Genomic DNA, 27,124 nt, shown 5'->3' with positions numbered 1-27,124 from the left:
TCCTGTATATCATTGACAAGATGCCATGAGCTGCTCTGGCAGCCTGTCTGCACCTCTCAGAAAACTTCATATCTGACTGCACAATTACCCCTGAGTCCTTTTCATTCTGCACTACCCTGAGTGTAGTACCACACAGTTGGTAGGTTACTTTGCATTTGTCAATGTTAAACTTCACTTATGTCTTCTCTCACTCAACTATGGTTGAGTGAGAGAAGACATAAGTGAAGTTTAACATTGACAAATGCAAAGTATGGTTGAGTGAGAGAAGACATGCAACTTTATCCATAGGAGCAACTTTCTCTTAATGCCATATTGCTCCAGCTTGTACAGCGGTCTTCCATGTGCAGCAGTATCAAAACTTTCTAGAAATCCAATTATACGATATCAAAATTATATTTTGTATCCAGTTCCTTTGTAACCACGTAGCATACAATAAAATGGGTTAGACAAGACCCATTTGATTGGATACTACAATGTGGGTATCAAATGGGTCAGACAAGACTTCCCCTTAACAAACCCATGCTGTGTCCAAATTATAACTGCGGTGTTGTTTAGATGATACTGCAATGCTTCAACTTTTCCATAATTTTCCCCCGAACAGAAGTTAAACAGATCTGTAATTATTCGTATCGCCCTTTGTGAATAGGAGATACATTCACACATCCCCAGTCTGTGGGGACCTCTCTTTAATCCAAAAGTGTTCGCATAATTATGGCTAAGGGTTTGCTTACCTTCTTTAATATAACCGGATAGATCCCATCCACCTGACGTGCCTTTCTTATGTTTAACTTCGACAATTTCTTTTCCACTTTGCTCTCATCATTATCATCAGCCATTTTCAATCCGCTGCAGGATGAAGGCCTCTCCAGCAACTTTCCAGTTCCTTCTGTTTTGTGCAATGGCCATCCATTTACTACCCACAAACTCATGAATTTCATCTATCCATCTCCGCCGTTGTCTTCCGGGTTTTCTTCTAGCTCCTCTTGGGTACCATTCTGTTATTTTCTTAGTCCATCTGTCATGTATTTGAGCTATGTGTCCTGCCCAAGACCATTTTAGCTCTTTAGTTTTGATAAGAATGTCCTTTACTTGAGTTTGCTGCCTAATCCATGTGTTTCTCTTCATAAGGCCTGACGTAGCCCAGTGGTCAGGAGCGAGAGTGCATAGCACGCTTTCCTTGAGTGTACCGGGGTTAAAGCCTGTGACTACTAAATACGATAAATATTTGTATTGACGATTTATTGTAAACTCTACTGACTTGGTTGTCGTGCCGGAGTATAAACAGAAAATTTATTTATATCTAACAGTCTTATTCCCAATATAATTCATTCCATTCTTCGCTGTGTAGTTCTCAGCTTCTCTTCCATTCTTTTGGTCAGTACCCAAGTTTCACTTCCATAAGTTATGGTGGGGAGTATACATTGGTTCATTATTTTACGTTTCAGACAAACTGGGATATTGCTCCTCAGTATGTGACTATATTTCCTGAATGCTATACATCCAAAATTTATTCTTCTCTTAACTTCCAGCCATTTATCATTATTATAGCTAATAACTTGTCCCAGATAAGTATGAATCCACCTTTTCAATTACTGCTCCTTCAATCATTATGTCCCTTTCTTTGCATACTTGTTCATCAGTACTTTTGTTTTAGTCATTCTTCTTTAGTCCAAAATCTTTAACTGTGCATAACTGATTAAGATTTTCCTCTAATTATATGAGATCGTGGCTTATGACCACAATGTCATCTGCAAATCGTAAATGGTTTAGGTACTCTCCATGCACATTGACTCCTTTCTGCGACCAGTCTAATCTTCTGAAAGCTTCCTCAAGTGCAGCAGTAAACAACTTCTGAGATCAAGTGTGCATCTTACCATTCTGTAATCACTTTCAATATTTACCTTGTTCAGGACGGTAACATCATTCGCGATACATCTTCTGTTAGTGAGGATTAAGTAGATTTAATTAGTTGTTAATCCATTTGGGCTCTTCCATGTCCACTCTCTGTTCACCCTTTTCTAGAATAAAAGTGTTCGTTACTGACAATCCTTGAAATTCTGCAAATTCCACAAGTCTCATTTTTTTCACCAATTCCAAAATTTCCTATAGTTCCCCTTTCTGCACTGTTTTGTCTCTTTCCAACTTTAGCATTGAAGTCCCCCATAATGATAGTGTAGTGGGTTTTCTGCTCATCTAAAAGACTCAATTTCGGTGTACATTTCTTCAGCCTCTTCATCATCATGGCTCGATGTTGGTGCATAAATCAATAGAACCTTTAGCTTCTACCTCTTAGAAATCCTGAGTAGTAGTCTTGACACCCTTGGTGATGTACTTTTGAATTACAAAATGTTTTTTATATCTTTATGGACCAACTCCACCTTTGCTCCTTTAACTGTTTCCATTGGTGTACAGCAGTACTTGGAATTACACTACTCTTAATCTACCTGTAATAAACCACTTCCTTCTTAACATTAAAAAATCATTCTGAAAGCTTAAGTTTCATTCTATCATAAATTCATGTTCACTGATATCCAACTTAAACACATCATACAAGACATAATGGTTTCTACAGAATTGGCAATATTACTACCCATGGCATTGAATTTTGCAATATCAAATTTACGCATAAATGGATCGACAATATTACTTGTCCTCCCTTCTTAATGAATATAATAACCTACAATAGCCTATACAAATTTGATGTATACATCATTGTTACAATTATTATTCTCCATCAGGCTTAAAAATCTGTAACTACTAACTACCAACATGGGAAATATTCTACCCACTGATCTCCTATGCCACTGCAATAATCCTATCTATGCCCCATATATTGATCAATATCATGGGTTTATTATAACTGGCAATCTTAATATCATAAAGAACGATGACCTAAAAACTTATGAGCTAAGGTTTTAAATACAGACCTATATCAACAGAATTATATTTAAATATATTATCAACAGAGAATTATATTTAAATCTAATACATTTTTCTAATAAACTTGCTTCTAAGTACACCATTCCACATGAAGCAATTCAAAACTGGATCACTATAGTCTATCATGACATAATAAAAGCTATCTCAAATGCCTACAACCTGTACCATATCTTCCACACACCATACCTGTAATCTTAAAACAACATGTAAAAGAATTACAAGACAATTTTATCATCACCCCAGTAGATAAAACTTCCAACAACTTTGCCATTTTTTTTTAAAGCAATTTTACTGTAATCAGTTTAAAAATGAAATAGAAAATAGTTCCGCTTTCACTCACTGCTATCTTATTGTCACTGTTAAAAAGCTAATAGCTTTACATAAAAAAACTACATACTAAATTACAGAACTGAACCCTACTCTTTCTCTATACAAATTAAATTGGTGGCCAACTTAATTTGTGATGTGATGTACTTTTTTTCTTCTAAATGTGCCGCGATCTACCATCTCAAGGATTTCATTGCACATGGTTAAAAAAGTTAATCAACACATATTGAAAAATGTTGTCTTTAAATTTAAATACAATTCAAAATTCTTATTTTAAGTTTTTAATTTATGCGAAGTTTGTCTTCATGTCATCTGCTAAGCTTTAAAAATCGGGAATATACTGTGGTGAGGCCAACTGTAAAGAATTTTCTGTATGCAAATCCGTAAGAGTAGAGCGATTCTTTGTCCTTTTTTTTTTTTTTTTTTCTTCTCCAAATACGAAAAGGCCGATTCACATAGATATGTGGAACCAAAACAGGAATTTAAAATTTCACTGCATTTTTTTACATTTGGGTACTTTTCTCGGCAAACATATTTCCAAGTCTTTTTTTGATGATCTTGCTTTTAGGAAGATATCATTTTGCAATGTAATAATTTCATTTTCATGTAATATTTTCTCCATGTTAAATATCTCAGCTTTTTTTTTTTTCCCTTCAATTTTTTTCATATCTAAGTTGACATTAAATGGATAAGAAATATATTGAACAATGTCTTCACTTGTTTCAAAGTCATCCACAACTTCCTCAATTTCAAAAACATATTTCTCACTATTAAATTCAAAAGCAGGATATTTTTGCAAATAAACTTGCATATTTGTGAAATAAATTTTTTTCTTTGAGATCCTTAGCCATTGCCAAAAATTGATATTTATATGCAGAAATATTACTAATCATGCCACCCACATTTTTATTTTTTCCTTGTAATTCAAAATTGCTGGTAATTTGCTGTAAAATCTGCCAAAAAAAAGCCAGACCACACAACCACTCTATATCTTGTAGCTGCTGATAATCATCTCTCCTTTGATCAAATTTTTTTAATTTCATTCAGCAAATTTCGAAATCTATGTAGAAACTTACTCTGACTCGGCCACCTCACATCTGTGTGTAATATCAGATCTGGTTCATTTTCATCGAGTTGCATTTTGAAAAGTCTCCTTTGAAGAGATTGTCCTCTAATGGAATTCACGATTTTGAAAGCTATGTCCATAACACTTAGAATTTAATCTTTTGCTGGCTAAAATTTATTGGTGGATGATACAGTGGTAACTCAAAAAATCTGGGAATTCACCATCTTTTGGCACAATGTGATGAATCCGTTAAGATGTTCTGTCATTGCTTTGGCTCCATCTGTTGTTATTGATATGAGCTTAAATAGTGGTAATTTAATTTTTTCAATAAAATTTTTGAATGTGTTAAATATATATCAAGACCTCTAGTTCTTTCTTTTAATGAAACCATACCCAGCAGTTCTTCTCTAGTGGCAGAATCATTGAAAACCATACGAATAAAAACGAGCGATTGAGCTGTATCACTGACGTCTGTAGATTCATCCAGTTGTAAAGAAAAGGACACACCACTAGTAATATGGGCATGCAATGTTCGCTCACATTTTTACTCATTTTTTGATGCTTCACATCACAGTATTTAGAGATAATTGTAGATCTTGAAGAGCACTTTTAATTTCATTTTTTTTCTTAATTTTCAAAATGAGAATCTGTTATTTCTAAAAATGTCTTTGATGAATTGACCATCAGAAAATGGTTCATTTTTTTTTTTGCAAGATGACATGGTGCCTCTGTAGCCAGGTGGGCAGGAGCAGCAGTGCATAGCACACGCTTCTTGATTAGACCGGGGTTCGAGCCCATGCCACCAAATATGGAGGATGTGGAAAGGTCAAGGAATGACCACCTCATATCCCCAGAGCAATATGGCCTTAGTTGCTAATGCTCCTAAAAACCAAATAACAGCAAGATGACACTTTAAATGATGCTACAGTTAATGCTTTAGATTGTAAATTAGGTGTCATGAAGAAATTTTGTTGCATGAATAATTTACATTTAATATATATAAAATTATATTTAATATATATAACTGCAGAAATACTTTTCACAATGCTTTTCAGGGTATTTTACGCACACCTCAGACTATTCAGAGATTTCAACAAGTCCCTACTCAACCTGGTCAGACTTCACCTCTACTTCAGTATTTTGGTATTCTTCTTGATCAAGGGCAGCTGAATAAATTTGAATCTCTTGAGTTGTGTAGACCAGTACTGCAGCAGGGTCGTAAGCAACTTCTTGAGAAATGGCTGAAGGATGATAAGGTATAGGATAATAGTTATCAAGATTAGATTTGTTTTGTGAATATTGGAAGATAATGAAATTAGCAGAGTATATATTTTTGCATTTAAATTTTTTTTTAAAGATTAATGAACTCTACATAAGCTCAGAACATGTTTTTTTCCCATTCATTATTGGTGTCAATTTAAAAAATATGTATTAAGGATTTTAATTTAAAAAGAATTGCTAGAATGACTATTTAAAGTAAGACAGAAAATTTATTTATTCAAGGAAAATTGTTTTTATTTTCATTAGATATCTTTAATTTAATCAAACAATCGTCCATATCAAAATGGTGTGCGTGAGAACAACTGTTGTCTAGGAAATTTTGTATTAAAAGAAGTCTTATTTGCCACCACTCTCTTAAGAGTGGCAAATGAGACTAGGATTATTTCTATATAAAAGGTAGGTCTATTAAATAGACCACACACACACACACACACACACACACACACACACACACACACACACACCCCTACCTGTGCAGCAACAAAGGCACATAAATTGACCTAGTTGTTTGCCAAGTCATGTTCCAACACTTCATTTCTTTGCAGGACAAGTTTTCATTACCTTGTGTTTTTGTAGTTTGCCAGTACACCTTTTAATACATCTTATGAAATTAAACTAACTCCAAATTCACAGTCTTGTTTATCTAGAAGTCAGACATTGCCCAAATGTGTAGGAAATGACATTTATGCAGAACCATTCTCCACCACACATTAGTTTAGTAGAGTAGATTTATGAGGAGGATACTATGGAAAGAGCTTGCTTATTTGAATGGCATAAAAGATTTTTAAAAGGAAGAGAGATAATGTGGAAGACCTTTTCTTTGAATGTTTTTCTAGCTGTATATCAAGCCATGTTCAAACATGATTATTTGCTTTGCAGTGAGACAGGTTTCATTGCCCTGTGTTTTTGCAATTTGCCAGAAAAATGACAGACTAAAGAATCAAACAGTAAATCAACTTCAAATTTTTTACATGGCTGCATGCTCCATCAAGACAATACTCCAGCACCAAGTGAAAATTATTAGTTGTCACATCACGTTTATGGGGAATGTACTATGTGAAGATCTTGCGTGTTTGAATGGCATAAAAGATTTTGAGAAGGAAGAGACAGTGGAAGATGAACAACCAAGTCATCCAGTATATATGAAAACTAATGAATATGTTGACTGAGTAAAGATGTGATTGTTGTTTAAGTATTTACCTTACCTTTTACTATTGCCAAAAATTTTGAATATAGATCAAAGAATGAAAAGATTACAAGCTTATGAAGATCTTTTGAAAAATATTAAAGAAGATCCAGACTGAGTACTGTAATTACTTGTGATGAAAATTGGCTGCTCCAGTATGATCCAGAAACTAAAGGATGTCGGTGCAATGGAAGACAAAACAATCCCCAGAACAAAAAAAGCAAGGATTTCAAAACAAAAAATGAAAACCATGCTTACTGTTTTTTTCAATATTAAAGGAATTTATGATTGAATATGTCCCACCAAATCAGACTGTCAGTCAAACATACTACATTGAAGTTCTAACAAGGCTGTGCGAAAAAATCCAAAGGAAGAGGCCCAAATTGTGGAAGGATGGCTGAATGCTCTAGTACACAATACACTGTGAGAACGTGCACCCTACTTGCCAGACATAGTCTGCAACTTTTTTTTTTCATCCCTAAACTGAAAAGTGTACTTGTAGGGACCTGCTTTCAGTCCATTGAAGACATTCATAAAAAAAAAAAATGACAAGTGTTAAAAGGGCTTACAGAAGATGACTTCCAGAAATTCTGTGCTTGGAAGAAATGCATGGAACTGTGTGCGTGCGCACGTGCGCAAGCCCAAGGAATTTAAAGGAGATAACTTGTAAGGTAAGAAATAATTCATTATATTTATTTTATTGCAGTAGCCTCATTATTTAATAGTCACACCTTGTATTCATGTCAGGTAAGATTGTATTTAGAAATAAGAATATACTTAAGCAGTAATGAATCAAGACTTAAGAGCAGACTAAAGGTGAATGTGATGTTGACTCCTATGTAACAAGATTGTCGAATGCTTTTTCTTCACTGAGATGTTAGCCAGTGCCATGAGATCTGTTAGAACTTAGGTGATTCCTCTTTAGATTTACAACCAACTGTACTTTAACACTAGAACTGCCACAATGGTCAGTGTGACCTTTAGCTTCCTTTAAACTGCTGCAATTTTGTAGCCTTTTTAACTACAGAAGCGTGAGTCCATGAAATTTCCTAACTTTCCATTAACTTACAGTATTCACAATTTCAAATAACTTTGAAATTTTTTAAAAATTTTAGTTCTATACCTAAAACTGCCAAAGCAGTCAATTTGACTGTTTGTAAAATTTTGTTAAAATTAGCTAATTTCCATCAGTTAATCAAGTTTTTGCATTTGTTTACCCTGTGATAAACATTTGTGATTCAAATCGCCTTATGGTTTGTGCAAGTACATGCCCAGGTGTGTGTGTACATGCCCAGGTGTGTATGTGTACATGCCTGTGCATGAAGCTTAAGGTCTGAGCATGTGTAGGAGTTACTACTATACAGGGTGTCTCAAAAATACACTACATAACTTCGGGAATGAGTTCCTCATATGTAGACAAAAATATTTTATATCAACATAGTTCCGGAAATGCTTGGTTTCCGAGTTTTGAAGGTCTGTCTATGACACTTAACTGTTCACATCGTCTTATAGTAATTGTTCAAAAATGCCCACCTTCTGCCTGAATACAGGCCTCGCATCGACGTCTCATGGACTCGCGAAGACGATGCCAAATTTCTGGCATGTTTCGTATTGTCTCACAACCTGCCACAATTCGATTGCAGAAAGTTTCCGCATCAGCTACCGAAGTCGAATACACCAATGACTTTAAATGGCTCCACAAGAAGAAATGTAGTGAGTTTAAATCAGTGAGAGTGGAGGCCAGGCAGTTGGTCCACCTCTACCTATCCACTGACCAGGAAACCTTCGATTTGGGTAATTGCGGGCTAGGTGGCTGAAATGTGTGGGAGCGCCATAGTGTATGAAGTGTGCTTGTTGACGAATGATCAGTGGTGTGTCGTCCAAGAAATCAGGCATGTTGTTTTCCAGAAAGTTTCTGTACGCCTGCTCTGTGAGTTTGTTTGGAAGTACATGGGGCCCAAATAACTTATCACCAAAAACACCTGCCCAGATGTTGAGGCTGAACCGCTGTTGATGTGATGAAAGAATTGCATGTGGGTTTTCCTCAGCCCTTACATGCTGATTGTGAAAGTTTTGGATTCTGTCTCGTGTGAACTGTGCTTCATCTGTGAATATCACTAAGGCAGAAAAATGAGGGTTGTATCACACTGCTGCAAGAACCACTGGCAGAACATTACTCGTGCAGGGTAATCTGCTGGTGTCAAGGCCTGTACCCATTGCAGATGGTAAGGATACAGTTGGTGTTCTCACAACACTCTCCAAATAGTCGAATGTTAAACAGCCAGTTGCATTGCTATTCTGCGTGTGCTGATTCCAGGAGTGGCATGCACAACATCCAAAATCTCCTCCCTCTACTTCAGGAATTGTAGATCTTGGTCGTCCTCTGTCGGCAGCACTAGTTGTAAAGGTCCCATGTTCACAAAGGCGGTGATGGATACCTTCAAACGTTTTCCTGTCTGGACATCTTCGTTTTGGGAACCTTTCGTGGTACAAACGATGATCCTCCAGAGCATTGCTGTCCACCAAACCATACATAAAGTGCATACCGCTTGCTCCTGATTTGAGTACATGGTCGGAATGGAAAACCATCAGAAATTTGTCAGTACTTTGTGATGAAGGAAATTGACTGCGGGAGATAAGACAATCTGGTTAATAACTTGGGAACCAAGCATTTCCAGAATTATGTTGATATAAAATATTTTTATTGCCTACATATGAGGAACTCATTCCTAAAGTTATGCCATGTATTTTTGAAACACCCTGTATATTGCTATGCCAAGCTATTTTAGTTTAGTTTGGGTGAAACTCTATACATGGAAAGGTATTTCAATAATTGTACACTGCTTATTCGATTATGTTACTAAAATATGGTGGTCTTGTGGTCTTACCTAAGAGCAGTTTCCAAAATGGCTGGAGGAATTAGAAAAGCTATCTGAAAATAAGTCTGGAGAGGACAGTGGAGATGAACTTAGAGAAGAAGAAAGTGAGGAATGGATTCCTAATGAAAAAGACAAGGAATATAGTAGTAGTGAAAATAATACTTCTGATCCCTTTTACATCAAGTGATACTGTAGATCAGTGTTTCCCAAACTGGAGTCCGTAGACCAGTTCCAATGGGTCTGCGAAACGTTCAGAAGGTATCAAGTAATGTGCTTATTTTCTTAAAAAATGTACCGATTGAATCACAATGAACTTCGTCATAGAACATTATTTATTTTGGATACAATTAGTGTATATAATTGTATACATATTTCAAATTATTCATTCTATGTTTAACAAATTGATGAAAAATAAAGTTATTATTATGTATCTGTATAAAAATAAGAATAAAGTTTAGTTGTTTCACACGCTAAACTTGATTTTCTTTTCAGAAAATCCAGTGTTCATACTAGGTTTGCTTTTTTGAAGGGTGGGGTCTGCAAACATGTTTTGATTTTGAAGGGGTCCGTAAATCTCAGTAGTTTGGGAACCACTGCTGTAGACGATAATACATGACATCTAATTGTAAAAACTATATTTGTCAGTGAGCAGCAAACACTTCAAAATCTGGGAACATGTGGGAAATTATAAAATTTGGTGGGGCTTCAGCTGGACATGCACTAGAACAGTGTTTCCCAACCTTTTTCGAGTTGCAACCCCCTTTTATAATATCCAAGTAACCTGCAACCCCTGCCACATTTGCATAAAAAGTCATTTTAATAGGGTAAAGAACACATTAAAATAGATTTTTTCAGAATATAATTCTAACCTAATATTTAAAGTGATGGTTGTACTTGCGTCTGGGCAACCAGGTTCAAAATTTTTTTTTGCAGCTGAGTGTTTGTTAAAGCCAACCTCATGTCATCCTCAACATTGTCTGTTTCTTGCCTTTGTTTTGATATGAAGAAGCATTGAAAATCCACTCTACACAGAGATGTGTAGACATCTCTGTGTAGAGTCTCTACACATCTCTACACAGAGATGTGTAGAGACAAATGGAAGTAAAACTCGAAAGGCAAGCGTGGTGACATTTGGATATGACTGATACAGAGCACACCAGAACTGAGTCAGCAATTTTTCATAAAACAAATTACATGCCAAGGAATTGTTCTGCAGATCCAATATGATGCTTGTACTGCTGCTGTGCTCTGTTGCTGAAAACTTCCTGTTGGATCAAGTCTCTGGCGTCTGAGACCAGTTTCATGGCATTGAAAGAACTCCAAATCCTTTTTAGTATGTTCTGAATGCTTTGTCTCTAAGTGACATTTCAGTTTAAGATTTCATAGATTCAGCACTGAGAACAACATTGCACAAAACACATTGGCTTCTCTATGCCATTGCTGATTAAGGTGGTAAAGCCAAATTTTAGATAGTCTTCTGATATATTTACATTTTTTTCTCCATGGTATGGATTTAGCACAGACTGATGATGACCTACTGACGCTCTTTAGATTTTAGAAAGTGCAAGCAGTAGCTAACCCACACTCGACATCGAGTGGCTGGTTTCTATCATGGTTCCAACTAAAGGTGGTTGACCTTTGGCAAACTAAGTTCGTGCCAGTTTGCATTAGATGGTTCCTCGTGGACATTATTGAATTACATCATTGCAAACATGGCGGCATCAGCAAAACATATGCTCTCTTAATGTATTTGAAGATCAAATGCATTAAGAGAGCAACTCACCTTTATTCGATGGTCCCTATTTGACAGTCTGTCATTCACACATTGAGACACTCATTAAAAATGAATTTTGATATTGAATTTTGCATCATAGTGAATATTTTTTTTCAGTTTACTATTTGTAACAGAATTTTATTCTAATGATAACTGCATTTGTATATTTTATTTTTAGGGAGTGAATCAAGGTTCGCTGCAGCAGAAATTTGAAAAAATATTAAGGGCCCGCCAATCCCCCTCCCTCCATACTTCTCCTTCAACCCATGCACGGTACTAAGTACTATATAGGTTTTGATACCTTTCGTGTTTGGGATTTTTCATAAAAAAAAAAAAAATAAAATAATTAAAATAATATAAAATGTTTAATATGTATGAACATGGCGGGATTTTAATATTTTTTAAGTACAGGCAACCCCTGTATAACACGGTACTTCTACAACATGGTTTCACTCTAACACAATTGATAAATTGCGGCAATCCTCGCACAACACTGTACTTATATAACACAGTTTCACTCTAACACGGTTAGAGAATTTTGGCAAACCTTGCATTACAGGGTTATTTTTGAGCTTTTGTTGAGGGGAAAACCCTGTTATTACTGTATGTTCGATATAATTTTTCAAAATTTCCACTCTTTTTGAATCCCCACTGTCGCTAGTCCAAAAAAAAAAAAAAAAAAATTATTTCTTTTGAATATTGCGGCAGGCCATCCAAACATTGAAGTTATGTTCCTACCACTGCATTTGTACTAGGTTAATACAACTTCTTTCATTCAGCCATTAGATCAAGGCATTATATCCACCTTTAAAATTCATTATGTCAGAAAATCATTGCAGTGGATTTTGGAAAACATTTATTCCAAATCTATTGAAATAATGGAGGTACAGAAACATTTCTCAATTGTGGACTGTATCAGAATCGTAGCTTTATTGCTGAAAGAAGTAAAACCATCAATGTTAAATGCATGTGGAAAAATGTATGGCCAGAGTCAGTCCATTCAGGAAATACGGTCGAATAAGCAGAAAACAGAATTGGTGCGATAGTAGAACTTGCTACATTGGTAGGAGGGGAAGGTTTTATGATATGACTACTGAATCCCTTGTGGGTAGCATAGTTGATAGAATCACCCTCCTCCCCCACACAGGGTGGAAAAGTCCTGAGGTGGAAAATCCTGTTGGTGGGGGGGGGGGAGTTATGGGTCTGGCGGAGCTGGTCAGGCGAAGGCAGCATGGTTTTTCATCCATCAAAACAGAAAATTGACCTCGGGACACACTCAATTTATAGACAGTACGTAGAGCAATATGGCCTTAGTCACCAATGCTACTAAAAAAATAAAAAGATATGATTACTGAAGACGTTCAAGAACTACTTGTAGAAAAAGAGGCCAGCAGAGCACATTTTGTGGAAATGGCAAAGGAGGTAAAACCAAATCAATTCAGAGGATGATAGCACAGAAATTCTAAACTTCCAAATTTTACACTAAAAAGCATATGGGAAGGTATAAAGTTAGCTGAGCAATTAAAATCTTATTTTTTGAATGCAGATTCTTGAATGAAAGGAACCCAAAGTTCAAAAGGGAGCTTCAAAAATGCTTAGTCCATATGATGAAATTCACAAAGATTTATCAAGCAAAAGTAAACAAAACCAGATTACTGATTTTTTTAAAGAGAGCAGAAGATACACTAAATGAATTATATATTTTTGTTAGTTCTGCTAATATTTTATTAATGAAATAGTCGTATTATTTTTATTAGCTTTTGGAATGTAACCCTCCCCTTTTTGTACTTTTTCTTAGTCCCGTATAACACTGTTTCGCACAACACTAGGTTTTATAGGAACCTAACTACCATGTTGTATGAGGGTTACCTGTATCTGCTGCAGTGGACCTTAAGTCACTTTATAGGAACCTAACTACCATGTTGTATGAGGGTTACCTGTATCTGCTGCAGTGGACCTTAAGTCACTTCCTTTCATTTATCAAAAATCAGTGTTACAACCACTAGTAGAATATTGCAGTGTAGCCATATTGAAATAGTGTTGAAAACCTTAGTGGCGAAATTTCCTATAAAAATAATTGCAACTAAAAATAACCACGGCGACTTCCCCAGAAAACACTTTGCGACCCCCAAGGGGGGTCGCAATCCACAGTTTGGAAACCCAGGCACTAGAAGAAATTCAAATAATCCTTATGCAAGATAATGTGTGTATGGATTCTGTGATAAGTGTTTTGTTTACTTATAGACACCCCAGTGATGAAACACATACAGAACTGCACTGAAATTGAACTGCGAAGGCAGTTGAACTGGGTAGTTTGTGGACAGCTGTATGGGGTCTCAATTTTTTTCATGATACAATGTCACGTAACAACTTAATGAAATTAAGTGGTTCATAAGATATGACATGAAAATTCATAAGTTCAAGGAAGTTAAAGTGTCTGTGAAATGATGAATTTACTTTATCTTCAGAAATATGGTGGAAATTTTATTTCCAACTGTAAAGCTTGCTATATATCTGGAGTAAACATTACAGTAGATGAGCAACTAAAGCAAGATGCCAATTCACCCAGATGCCAGTATATGGCCAAAAACCCAGACAAATTTGGTATGAAGTTTTGGATGGCAGCTGATAACTTCTAAAAAAAAAAAAAAAAAAAAAAAAAACTCTAATGGCTATCCTTATTTGGGGAAAGACTTGTGCCTAGCTAGTCAACTACTTTCTGAATACGTCATCCCAAAACTAGCGGGAACATTTTTGAAAGAGGTAGAAAGTTAACCACTGATAACTTCTTGTACCAGTTTTGAATTAAAAAAGAAAGTAATCCAAAAAAAAAAAAAATACCACTATAGTGTGAACTATAAATCATGTGAAAAGATGGCAGAATTATATTTCACTTCGGTTTACAAACTTGATTGCTCTGATGAATTCAGGCCAAAGAAAATGAAAATGTCATAATCTTGAGTATACTTCATACAAGTGTTACAAAGAATCCTGACAGTAACAATGAACAAAGCGCAGGATTGAAGTTTTAGGCCAAATGGAGTTTTAGGCTTAAAAAATTTAACAAAAGCAGGTTCATGTAGATGGTGGGTTCACATCTTTTATAATATATTAGGTCTAGGATTAACACTTGGGTTTAGTAAAGAAATGACAGGAAAAGTCAATACCAAATTAGGTGATGTAAGACAAACATAACTACAGAAATGTGCAATGTGTGTAAAAGTGTACAGGAATCATTGAAAAAACTCATTTGTTTAAATTGTACAAATTTTTAAACTTCTGTTTATTTCCTAGGCAAAGTTGTGTTAATTTTTGCTCTCAGAAATATTACTTTAATTTGTATTGCTTGAATGCAACACTATGTACTGTTGCCAGTTACTTTATATCAGTGCTTATAATAAAATGTTTTCAACATTTTATTACAAGAATTAAGCAGCTAAACATTAAAACAAAACGTAAGCAACTGAAGTCTATTTTATGCATAGCAGTAAAAATGACTGGCAAAGTGGCTTCAGGTACTTTTGTTAGCTGGTGGTACTAGTGTTAAACTGTAAATCCCCTAAAATTGATGTCAGGAAAAAAGAGCATATGATATCCTTGTAGCCATTGATCATATGGAAAATAATAAAGTTTAATATCAATAATTCCAAATCTTAAAAAGATCACACCCCTATATAAATAGAGTAATTAAAAGAAAGAGGAAACTTCACAATGTCAGTGAGATTCTGGATCTCCTTTCAAATTTATAACAAATGAATTGCACAAAATGAAGAAATTTTTCTTTGAGAATTACACAGAATGAATGAATGAAATTTCTTTTAATCATTTTGTGTAGTTGATTTGTCATAACTTTGTCTAAAAAAATCTACTGTCTTACTGACATTGTGGAGTTTTCCTTGTTCCAGTTATATAAGGGTGGACTCAACTCCTTAAAATTTGGTATTCTAGGCTTTAATTTCCATTTGTTTGATGGTTGCAAAAATATATATGCAACTGAACTTCGTGAGCAGTATGGAACCCTTTCACTCTGCAGCCATTCTCTTGATGGAAAATATTGAGGTTGCTGGATAAGAAATGTACCTATTTCTTGATATTATACTATTTTGTTTCATTTTTGACTTCATAGTTAAGTGTTTGATTGTTCCCCACTACAGTGGAATTTCGTTAATACAAAGTTCAAGGGACCTAAATTTTCACTTTTGTAGTAATGAGGTCCCCCAAAAGTGTCAATTTTACTGGGTTTTTTTTTTTATTTATCTACTATGTATCTAAGAATAATAATAAATGATATTAAAAATAAAAACAAAAGCCTTGTCGAACAATACAGTAATAGGAATAACTTTTTTTTTTTTTAAGATTTTATTTTATTTGTATGATAAACTAAGAGGAAAAACAATTATCGGGAATGAAAATATTGTACAGTATATATTTTGATGTATACAATATTTTCTTGATCCAGTGGTTACAATATTTTAGTATCACAGTAAAAATAATTACAATCTTAATATAAAAAGAGACATACAAAACCATTAACTTTTTAATAAATTAATCTAATTTAAAGAAAGAATCCAATGTTGTTTGCACAGTTTTTGTCCTATATGCATTCTTAACTACAGCACAGACATTATCAAATGCAATACACTTGGTCGTCGACTTACGACCGGCCACACTTACGACCACAAAAAAATAATAAATTAATAATAAATCAGGAAGTCACTACTGAGGACACCCATAACCCAGGTGAGGAGGCACATCGATGATGGGAGGCCTGAGGACACCACCAGGCACATACACACAGTCGCTCTCTCACATACACTCAGTCGCTTTCAAGCATCTGTTGCGTGTGTTGTATTAATTAAAATTCTACTGAAATACCCCATAGTAAAAGGAAAATGCCTTCATCTATATATACGTCAGCTAAGAAGTCAAGGAAAAGTATTGATTTAGAGTGTAAAATGAAAGTTATCCAGCAGTATGAAGGCAGAATATTACAACTTTCTGAAAGTGATAAAGCCCAAGAAACCTATAGGGAAAAAGAAATCCAAAGAAGAAAAAATTAGTCAAGAAACACTTCTCATGATGAACCGAAGACGACAAATGAAAAGCAAGAAAAACACTGACAGGGAGAAAATTGAGTATACTGAGTTATGCAAAGCCATTAGAAAGAGACTCAGAGAGGACATAAGAAGATTTAACACAAGAAAAGTAGAACAAGCATTAAGGGAAAACAAAGGATTTAAATCAGCAGCCATGAGCAGTAATACAGAAAGACAAATGATACTGAAACTGAAGAATAGCGATGATGTACTTATAAACAGCAGAGAAGGCATAATTCAAATAGCAGAAGACTACTATAGAGAATTATACAAGGAGCAGGGGAATGATGTCAGCAGTGGGGAAGATGGATTGCAAAGTAGCAACACATACGACATACCCAATATTCTTCCTGATGAGGTAGAACATGCATTGAAGAAAATGAAGAATCAGAAAGCCCTGGGGGAAGATGAAATTACTGTCGAGTTGTTAAAATTGGGAGGAAGAGACATAACACAAACTGGCAAGGCTCTTCACAAAGTGCATTAGAAAAGGTGTGACGCCTAAGCAGTGGAATAATGCAATAATAGTTTTGCTGCATAAGAAAGGAGATAAATTGGAAATTATAGACCAATTAGCTTGTTATCCCACATCTACAAGTTCACAAGGGTCATTACTAACAGATTAGAAAGAATACTTTATGAGAATCAACTGAAAGAGCAAGCTGGCTTTAGGACAGGATTCTCAACTATGGATCACCTTCACGTAATATCACAGCTAATGGAGAAAGCAAATGAATATAAAACACCATTATGCCTGGCATTTGTGGATTATGAAAAGGCATTCGACTCCATACAGCATAAGGCAATGTTTCGGGCACTGGAAAGACAAGGCATTGATACCCCATATATTATGATTTTGAAGAAAATATACGAGAGTGCTACCTCCTTTATTAGACTAGACAAAGACGGTAGGAAATTTAAAATTGAGAAAGGAGTTCGACAAGGAGACACAATGTCTCCGAAGCTGTTTACTGCTGCCCTTGAGGAAGCTTTCAGAAGATTAGACTGGTCGCAGAAAGGAGTCAATGTGAACGGAGAGTACCTAAACCATTTACGATTTGCAGACGACATTGTGGTCATAAGCCATGATCCCAAAGAATTAGAGGAAAATCTTAATCAGTTATGCACAGCTAGTAAGGATTTTGGACTAAAGATGAATATGGCTAAAACAAAAGTAATGATGAACAAGTATGCCACAGAAAGGGAAATAATGATTGAAGGAGCAGTAATTGAAAAGGTGGAGTCATATACTTATCTGGGACAAGTTATTAGCTGTAATAATGATAAATGGCTGGAAGTCAAGAGAAGAATAAATTTTAGATGGATAGCATTCAGGAAATATAGTCACATACTGAAGAGCAATATCCCAGTTTGTCTGAAATGTAAAATAATGAACCAATGTATACTCCCCACCATGACTTATGGAAGTGAAACTTGGGCACTCACCAAAAGAATGGAAGAGAAGCTGAGAACTACACAGCGAAGAATGGAACGAATCATATTGGGAATCAGACTGTTAGATAAGAAGAGAAACACATGGATTAGGCAACAAACTCAAGTAAAGGACATTCTTATCAAAACTAAAGAACTAAAATGGTCTTGGGCAGGACACATAGCTCGAAGACATGATGACAGATGGACTAAGAAAATAACAGAATGGTATCCAAGAGGAGCTAGAAGAAAACCTGCAAGACAAAGGCGGAGATGGATAGATGAAATTCATGAGTTTGTGGGTAGTAAATGGATGTCCAGTGCTCAAAACAGAAGGAACTGGAAAGTTGCTGGAGAGGCCTTCATCCTGCAGTGGATTGAAAACGGCTGATGATGATGACTGGGTGGTTTAAGCATTTAAAAAAAAAAAAAAAAAAAAATTGCTTTGCATAATGTACATGTCACAGGAGAAGCAGGAAGTGGAGATGAAGATGTAGCCAAAAAATTCGTTGATAGTTTCGACTCTTTAATCAAAGAAGGTTATCTACTGGAACAAATATTCACCATAGATGAAACCGACTTGCAAGGGAAACCTAATCGTACGTACATACACCAAGAAGCAAAAAGATGCCAGGATTCAAAGCTTTTAAGGATCGGTTAACTTTATTGCTTGGTGGGAATGCCATGGATTTAAGCTGAAGCCTTTTCTCATTTATCATTCAGAAAACCCTCGTGCATTTAAGCATACACTGCCCATTTACTACCGTTCAAACCCTAAAGCTTGGATGATTCAAGCACTGTTCAAAGACTGGTTCATGAACTGCTTCGTTCCCCAGGCTCGTGAATATTATGTGGAGAGAGGTATCCCTTTCAAGATTTTGTTTATGGACAATACCCCTGGCCACCCCCCTCATCTGGACGACCTTCATGATGTTAGAGTGGTTTTTATGCCACCTAACACAATTGCTCATTCAACCCATGGATCAGGGTGCTATTTCAAGGCTTACTATCTCAGAACAACATTAGCACAAGCCATCGAAGCGATAGATTCTGATGCTGATTTATCTTTGCAAGACTTTTGGAAGCAGTACAATATTCTTCAGTGTATCAAGAATATTTTGACCGCATGGGAATGTGTAACAAAGAATTGTATGTCGGGAATTTGGAAAAAGTGTCTGAAATGTTATGTGAATACTACATTTGAAGGATCTGAGAAAGGAGAGGAGCTGGAAGTGATTACAGAAAAAATAGTTAAACTTGCAAAAAATCTTAAATTAGAATGTGAAATAGAAAGCGTAGAGGAGTTGCTAGATTGCGAGATAAAAGAACTTTCGGGTGAAGATTTGATTGAATTGGAAGCACAGAGTGGTACAAGAAAAAGTGAGAGAGGAAGAAGAGCCAGAAAAGAAATTCACTGCAAAGGGTTTATCCGCTTCTTTTTCGCAACTGAATAAAGCTCTTGCCAGTTTCGAAGCAATGGACCCTAATGTCGAATGATTTACAAAGGTTGAAAGTATCATTCAAGATGCTGTGTTGCTATCATGAGATATATGAAGAAAAAAAGAAAAACTGTTCAAACAAAGCCCAGCATGTTCCTAATCAAGAAAACATCTACCTCAACCCAAGAACATGACCCTGACGATCCACAACCCAGCACAAGCAAAGATTAAAAATTGATTTTGTGAATTTCATTTGTATTAATTTTTACATTAATTTTAGATTGTATTTTTGTGTTTATAGTACATTATGTACAGTTATTTTTCACATTATGTACGATATAATTATAGATTGTAGTTTTGTATTTTTATAAACAGTATGAATAATAAACCAATTAAAATGTAGAGAAGGTTTGAATTTAACCTCAGAGAGAGAGAGAGAGCCTAGGCGTAGAAACGAAGGTATGTACAGTATCACTAAGTAAAAGATAAAAACATTACTGTATTTAAAATGAAAAATTAAAGATTAGAAAGGTTAAAAAATACTGTTAATAAATATATGGCCAACTTACGACCTGTCAGTCAGAACGGAAGTTGGTCATAAGTCGACTACTAGCTGTAGTTGTTTCTTTATCAATGTTACTGCAGGCCATCACATTCTCTATGTTCAATGCATTTTGGGCATCTTTTTTAGATGGCAATATGCACACTTCTTTACTTTCGCTGTTGATGGTAACAAAAACAGCAGCTCTTCTGTTGGCATTGCAGTGGTAGCAACTTCATCATCCACCTTCACAAACTCCTGAAATTTGCCAACAAAATCCATATGCTCCTTCAAATTCCTCCATTCCTCACCGTTGCTATCACATTTATCTGTTGGACCATGTTTTTCGATGTTCTCTCCAAAGCCGCTCTTTCTGAAGCAGTTGATTATTACACTTTATGTAATACTTTCCCAAGCAATAACAAGATTACAGATAGCATCCAAGACATTCCAATTTGGCTGGAAATTGTTCCCGCCTATGTTTCGGATCAAGTACCTTATCAGGTGGGCTCTATATGCTCTCTTGAGGTTATAAATAATGCCTTGATCCAGTGATTGCATTAAACTGGTGGTATTGGGGGGGGGGGGTTAAAAACAACAGCCGTATATTTGTCAACTTAAGTGTCCCGGCAAAATGTGCTGTACAGCGGTCTAGAATCATCAAAATGTTCCTTTTTTCTGAAGCCATTCTTCTGTCCAAATTTGATAACCAAGACTGAAAAATTTTGACCGTAAGGCAAGCATTCTATTGGCCTCACGATCACAGGGAAGTTGGTTAACTGCTTTAAAACATCTTGGCTTGGAAAACTTACCAATCACAAGTGGGTGTAGTTTTGTACTGCCATCTGAATTGCAGAATAACAGAATAGTGAGTCTTTGTTTACTTAATTTTCCACCATGACAAGTATCTCTTCGAACAGCAAATGTTTTGTTTGACAGGAAATTATAAAATAAACCTGTCTCATCAAGATTAAAAATATCCTTTGCCTCATATTTTTTAAGGATGGACTGTATGGAACACAACCAGTCTGTAGCCTTTTCTTTGTCGACTAATCCAGACTCACCACAAACATTTTGCGAAACCAAGTTATTCCTGTCTTTAAATCTTTGGAGCCAGCCACTACTGCATTTGAAGTCTTTAATCCCATGTTGCTGAGCTAGATAATTTGCCTTTTCTTGCAAAATTGGACTAAATATTGGCAAATTAGATGCACGCATTTTTTGATACCACTCAGTTTTGTTTCAAGCTCCTTGTGTTTTGCACCACGAATTTGTTTCCTGTTTTTCATATCTGCTCCAGTGTCACGCACTTCAAGTCTTTTTCAGTATTGTAGATAAAGTAGGTAAAGGGATGTTGCATTCCTTTGCAATGTCTGTTTTGCTTCTTTCCATCCTATCAGCCTCTTGTATAATTTTTAGTTTAATTTCCTGGTTTCATTTTGTCCATCTATGTTTTTTTGCCATAACACTTTAGATAAGATTTAATATAAACAAAAGACAAGTTCTGCAAAAGACATCAACTCAGATAAAATGGCACAAAAAATAGATTGCTGTATATGATAGCAAAAGACTCTTTGAACTTGGGTAATAATTGCAACTGACCTTATTCCCATGGGGAGCGAGGGAGTACATCTAAACAACTTAGAAAAACTTTTTATTATGTTGTTATTTAGCAACTCATCCTTCAAAAAGATGTTTCTCAGAGTGCACTTGACATTGTAGCTATCATAAACTGCTTTTGTTTACACAAAGCTAATTTCTAACAAGTCAGTGCCATCCTTTGGGAAGTAGGGAGCTGGTGGCAGGGGTCAGTAATCGGATCGCACTGCTAAGATTTGTATTAAACCTACAAAATGACAATTTTTTTCTCATGAGGTGAAAATGAACTTTGTAATATTAACCGAATTTTTGTAATAAACGAATATGTTTACATAGAAAAGCCTATCTTTTCGCAGGGGAATGGTGTGTGTGCTTCATATAAACGAGTACTTTGTATAAACAGTTTGTATTAACAAGATTTTACTGTATATAATTTTGCTGCATATATGTTTGTATTTTTGAACAGCCCTTCAACTTTTAGTATCTATTATTTGATAAACTTTATTATGGAATTTTTCTGCTTACTCAGTTTTTAATTTTTATTTCAGTTGGAGTGCAGTGAGGAACTAGGAGATTTGGTAAAGCAAGTTGATCCAACTCTAGCATTATCAGTTTATCTTCGAGCCAATGTACCAAATAAGGCAAGTTAGCAGTTGTACAGTATAAGATATCTTAAACATATTTTATCTTTTGGTAACATATATTTTAAAACAGTATTCAGTAAACAGTAAACAACAACTAAACTTAAATTACCAAAGAGATGCGTGCCCTATTCTTGAGGCATATATTAGTGTCCAAAAATGCAGTAACAGATGCAAAATCCCAAATGCACTCCCTAGAAGCAAATGAGAAATGTCCCACTGTGGGAAGTGTCATCTATGGTGTTGGTTCACCAGGTAATTCTTGTTTGGTGTGAGTGTTTATTATCTAGATCTAGTTCCCCATTTGAGGGCCCCCCCTCCACACACCCCTAATTTAGAGGACACATGTTTTTACAAAGAACATTTTTTTTAATGAAATATGGATAAATCATCCCACTAATTGAGATATTAAGTGTTATTTTATTTCAATATTTGAGATTGAATATACATCTAATTCTGTTTTTACATGATAGATATGTTCCTGAAAAATTCGTGTAAAAAAAGACATTGTATTTATGGAAGAAAAGAAGATTGGTTCCGGATCTAAAAAAATCAGTAAAAATAATTTAAAAAAAACACATAAAAATATTCGTTTTAAGCTTATTATTTTATTTCAACAAAATACACATGTAATAATATGTAATGAAAATGTATTAAAGTAAATTTGTATGCATATGAAATGAAAAAAAATTCTTCATGAACAAAAATCTGTTTTACACATAAGATTTTATTCATTTTCACTTTCTGATAATAAACAGCGCATACGTTTGCGTACAACTGGAATGTCACTAGAAATGTTGTGGACATCGTCTTCTTCCTCTGTTTATGAAATTCTTTCTGTGATCTCTTGAGCAAAATCAGCACGAGTCTCCTTTGGTGCTGATGTTTCACCGGTTTTACGAACGAATTCAGTTATTAATCGTGTTCGTTTTGGTTAGGCCATTATATAATTCTCTGTAAGAGGCTGTCAACAACTTCAGTTCATGTTGAAACTTCCCAGCACGTTCCTCATTAGGGTCATGTTTGACAAAATGATTACCTAATTTTCTGGCCAGATCCAGACCTTCTTTTATTAAATCTGCATTTAGAACAGGATCATTTTCTTCATTATCACTACGTTCTGTGGGATAAGGAGTCCCAAGGACAACCTCTAATATTTCAGCTTCGCTTAGGGCTTTATTGGTTAACAATTCATCAATATCTTCAAACGATAGATCATCGAATCCTTCTCCACCAATTTTGTGTGCCATTGTAATGATGTGGGAAATTTGGTCGTATTAGGGATGATGGGATCTTTGCTTTTTACACATTATGGCCAAACCGCTTTCCAACACGCATTTAAAGTTGCTGGTTTTAATTCAGTTAATGCTAATCCAACTTGATTGATACAATCCATAATTGAGAATTTCTTCCACACATCAATGACTGTTAGTGTTTCATCATTCAGTCTGTCCAAAACGTGTTGGAATATTTGTTTTACGTAGTATGTTTTAATTGTCGCAATTATACCTTGGTCTAGCGGTTGTATCAAAGATGTAGTATTAGGTGGCAGAAATAAAATTTATACGTTTGGGTGTTCCAAGACAGGATGGCCAGGTGCATTGTCAAGAATCAGAAGAACTTTAAATTCGAGACCTTTCAAATTCATATAACGTCTGACTTCTGGGACGAAACATTTGTTGAACCATTCTGTAAAAATAGTAGTGGTCACCCAGGCCTTCTTGTTTGCTATCCAGTGAACAGGCAGTTTATTGATATCTACACCTTTCATTGAACGTGGGTTTTTAGGGCTCGATTTACCAGCAGTGGTTTCAACATACGATCTCCTGAAGCGTTAGAGGAAAATAATGTCACACGATCCTTAGCTACCTTAAAACCACCAGCAGTTTTCTGCGATTTGGCTACATGACGTTCTGTTCGGCATTGGTTTCCAGAAGAAACCAGTTTCATCTGCATTCCACACTTTATCAGGAGTGTATCCTCTATCTTCAATAATTTTTTCAAGTTCCTGCGGGAATACTTTGGCAGCCGATTCATCTGCAGATGCAGTTTCACCTTTAATTTTTATATTATGAAGAGCATTCCTTTTAAGAAACCCTGTACTCGCAGAAAATTCATACTTTCTGTTTAACTGAGATGAAGTGCTTGGCTCCTTTTCTTTAATCTGTCTGTAAATTCTTAGTGCTGTTTGCTTGATGGCATTTCCATCTACTGGTACTCTTTTTTGTGACTGATCTTCTATCCATATTACCAGGGCCTTTTCCATTTTTTCCTTGACAATATCTCTTGTATATGATGATGAATTAACACTTACTTTTGTTCCAGAACATACCGACTTCCTAACTGCAGCTTCATTTTTCTTAATAGTTCTTACGGTAGCTTCATGTACACCAAAATGCTTTCCTACAGACGTAGCCCCTTGTCCAGTTGCAAGACAATCTAAAATTTGAATTTTAAGTTCCGAAGAAATCACTTTCCTTTTCATTTTGGTAATAGGTGAATTATTCGACATTATATAAGGGCTACCGAAAAATATCTCAGTTATAATTAATAAAAAAAGGTATGAAAAATTTGCAAACTTACAATTTATTGACTATCAGCAAAATTAATAAATTTATGTGCACAAATTTCACTAAAGATTCTTTCAGTTTGAAATAGAGCTTACTACTACATGTGTTCCGAAGATACAATGCACGAATACCGTAGATGTGCACCAAATTCAATAAAAACGATGATTCATAGATACCTAGACGTACACATTGGTAAGCAAAAGCACGCGTTTCAAAACGCATACACTAGCTGTTATCCAATCTGTTGGTGCGTGTAATATAGAAATGATACTAATATGCCACAAATAAAAAAAACTTTTCTTAGAATTTAGGCAAAAAAAATTCATAGAAATCGTGTTAAATCAAAATGACTAGCGTAAAAAGAGAATGAAATATTTATTTTGAATTCATGTTAAATCAAATTCGTGTAAAAAAAGTTTGTGCAAAAACAGAATTAGGTGTACTCAGTATAAATTTTAAAAGTAAATATTACTGATAACATGAGAGAGAGAGAGAGCTCATCCGTGTACCTGGAAGAGTTTTCTTGAGAAAGATCAATGGTGTTAGCTGTGTGATTAGGATCGTCTGGCATTCTGATAGGTAAACGAACAATCTGTGCAAGGTCATTAGTAACTGCAAATCCTGAGCATCTCAATCAATTGAGTTTGTGTGAGAAGAAAACAGAAGACTGCTGGAGTATGAACATTAAAATCACCAAGGAAAATTACCTCACTGTTAGGAAAGTTGGACTGGAGAAAGTCAAGATTCAAAGAATGGAAGTCAGAATTCCAAATGATTAGTAGAGTTGGGAGCATGTAGAGGCAAGGGATGTATTTGATGGAATGGGATAGAAAGATTTTAAGTATGTGAAGGTTGAAAAGATGGGAGTCTCTGACATGGAACAGCAGAATGGATGTATGCGCAAATACCACCTTTGAAGTGAAAGAAATCATATAATTATTACAACCGAGATGAGCAGTGTTGAATCATTCGATAATTGGGATTCTGTTAGAAAAATAAAGTCTGGCTTGGTAGACTAACTGGAAATGGATATCATTGAGATTGGAACTGAGACCACATATATTTGTTAAATGTAGAAGGAAGTGTTTTTGGAGGTTTAGATCTTTTTGCAGATAAGTTTGTTCTATTAGTTTGGGTATTCATGATGTATTCAGTAGTAATAAATGGTGGGGATGTGCTGTGTGATGTAAGGAAATTTTTGGATATGGTGTATGCACAGCAAGAATATACACAGCTCCTTGACAGTGTCTCCATGCATACACACTACTAGGAACTCCCTCCAGGAACTGTCTAGGAGAGTAGAGACAGCGAGATTATACACTAGCTGATCTGGATGCCTCCTAGAGAGTTAACGATAAGTTCAGTCCATTGGACTATCTAGTGGCTGGCCTGCGAACAGTTTTAGAACTGTACCTATGGTACTTACCCAGTGTAAGGAAAATTGGATCCCCACGATGCCCATCATAACCTCAAAAGACACCAATCGTACTGCAAGATGCAATAAGCCTGCACCTCCATAGCCAGGTGGGCAGGAGCAGCAGTGCGTAGCACACGCTTCTTGATTAGACCAGGGTTCAAGCCTGTGACCACCAAATACGGAGGATGCGGAAAGGTCAGGGAATGATCACCGCATATCCCCGGAGCAATATGGCCTTAGTTGCTAATGCTCCTAAAAACCAAATAACAACAACAATAAGCAAAGTGGTGGTGGTACTGCACTAGTTGGTATCATCTAACAACTGGTATTACCTGGTAATACAGAGGGGAAGCATTCCTTTGTGTGGTGGGAATGCCACACCTTGACCCCTGCTTACATTGGTTCAAACTGGATGGTCACCTCTAGTATGCTAGTGCCATATTTCAGGATTTGCATAAGGTTCAGTCTCGCCATTGTGAAGGTGCAAGCAGAGGATTTGGTTGTTGCAGAACAACCGAACTTGCCGAAATTCGGTCCACTTGACTCGTGTATCACCTGAATATCAATTCCATCAGATAGCAAGCGCAGTTTGTCGTACCTGAAAGAATGTCTGTGAATCCCCCAAGGACCTCAAGATTAACACCTGTTTTTATGTAAATGGATAAACATGAATACTTACACTTCTGTATAGAGAGCATTACAAGAGTGTAAATACAAAGTGTAAATTTGTATTCATTAGCTATTCATTTTATTATTAATCTTATTAACCGAATTAATTTTTTTTTTATGAGAACCCCAAACACGAGAGGTATTATAACCTATAGTACTTAGTACCGTGCTTGGGTTGGAGGTTGAGAAGACAAAAGAAGATATTTGTTGATATTGGACTTTAACTTCTGTAGATTGTAATTTTCAGGAAATATGTATGAAGGAAGGT

At 35.6% G+C, this 27,124-nt stretch overlaps 1 protein-coding gene across 1 annotated transcript in view; it reads left to right on the top strand.

Annotated features, from left to right (window-relative positions):
• Window positions 1-27,124, top strand: part of Chc (clathrin heavy chain) — a 496,589-nt gene that overhangs the window by 196,771 nt on the left and 272,694 nt on the right. Inside the window, exons 9-10 of the mRNA XM_090369802.1 lie at window positions 5,389-5,589; window positions 22,108-22,200. Coding sequence (XP_090225928.1) covers window positions 5,389-5,589; window positions 22,108-22,200 — 294 coding nt within the window. The remainder of the gene's footprint in view (window positions 1-5,388; window positions 5,590-22,107; window positions 22,201-27,124) is intronic.

The sequence above is a fragment of the Mastigoproctus giganteus genome, chromosome 3 (genome assembly GCF_048544385.1).
Source record: "Mastigoproctus giganteus isolate SK-2022 chromosome 3, ASM4854438v1, whole genome shotgun sequence".
Lineage (NCBI taxonomy): Eukaryota > Metazoa > Arthropoda > Arachnida > Uropygi > Thelyphonidae > Mastigoproctus > Mastigoproctus giganteus.
This window is presented reverse-complemented; position numbering and strand designations above follow the sequence as displayed.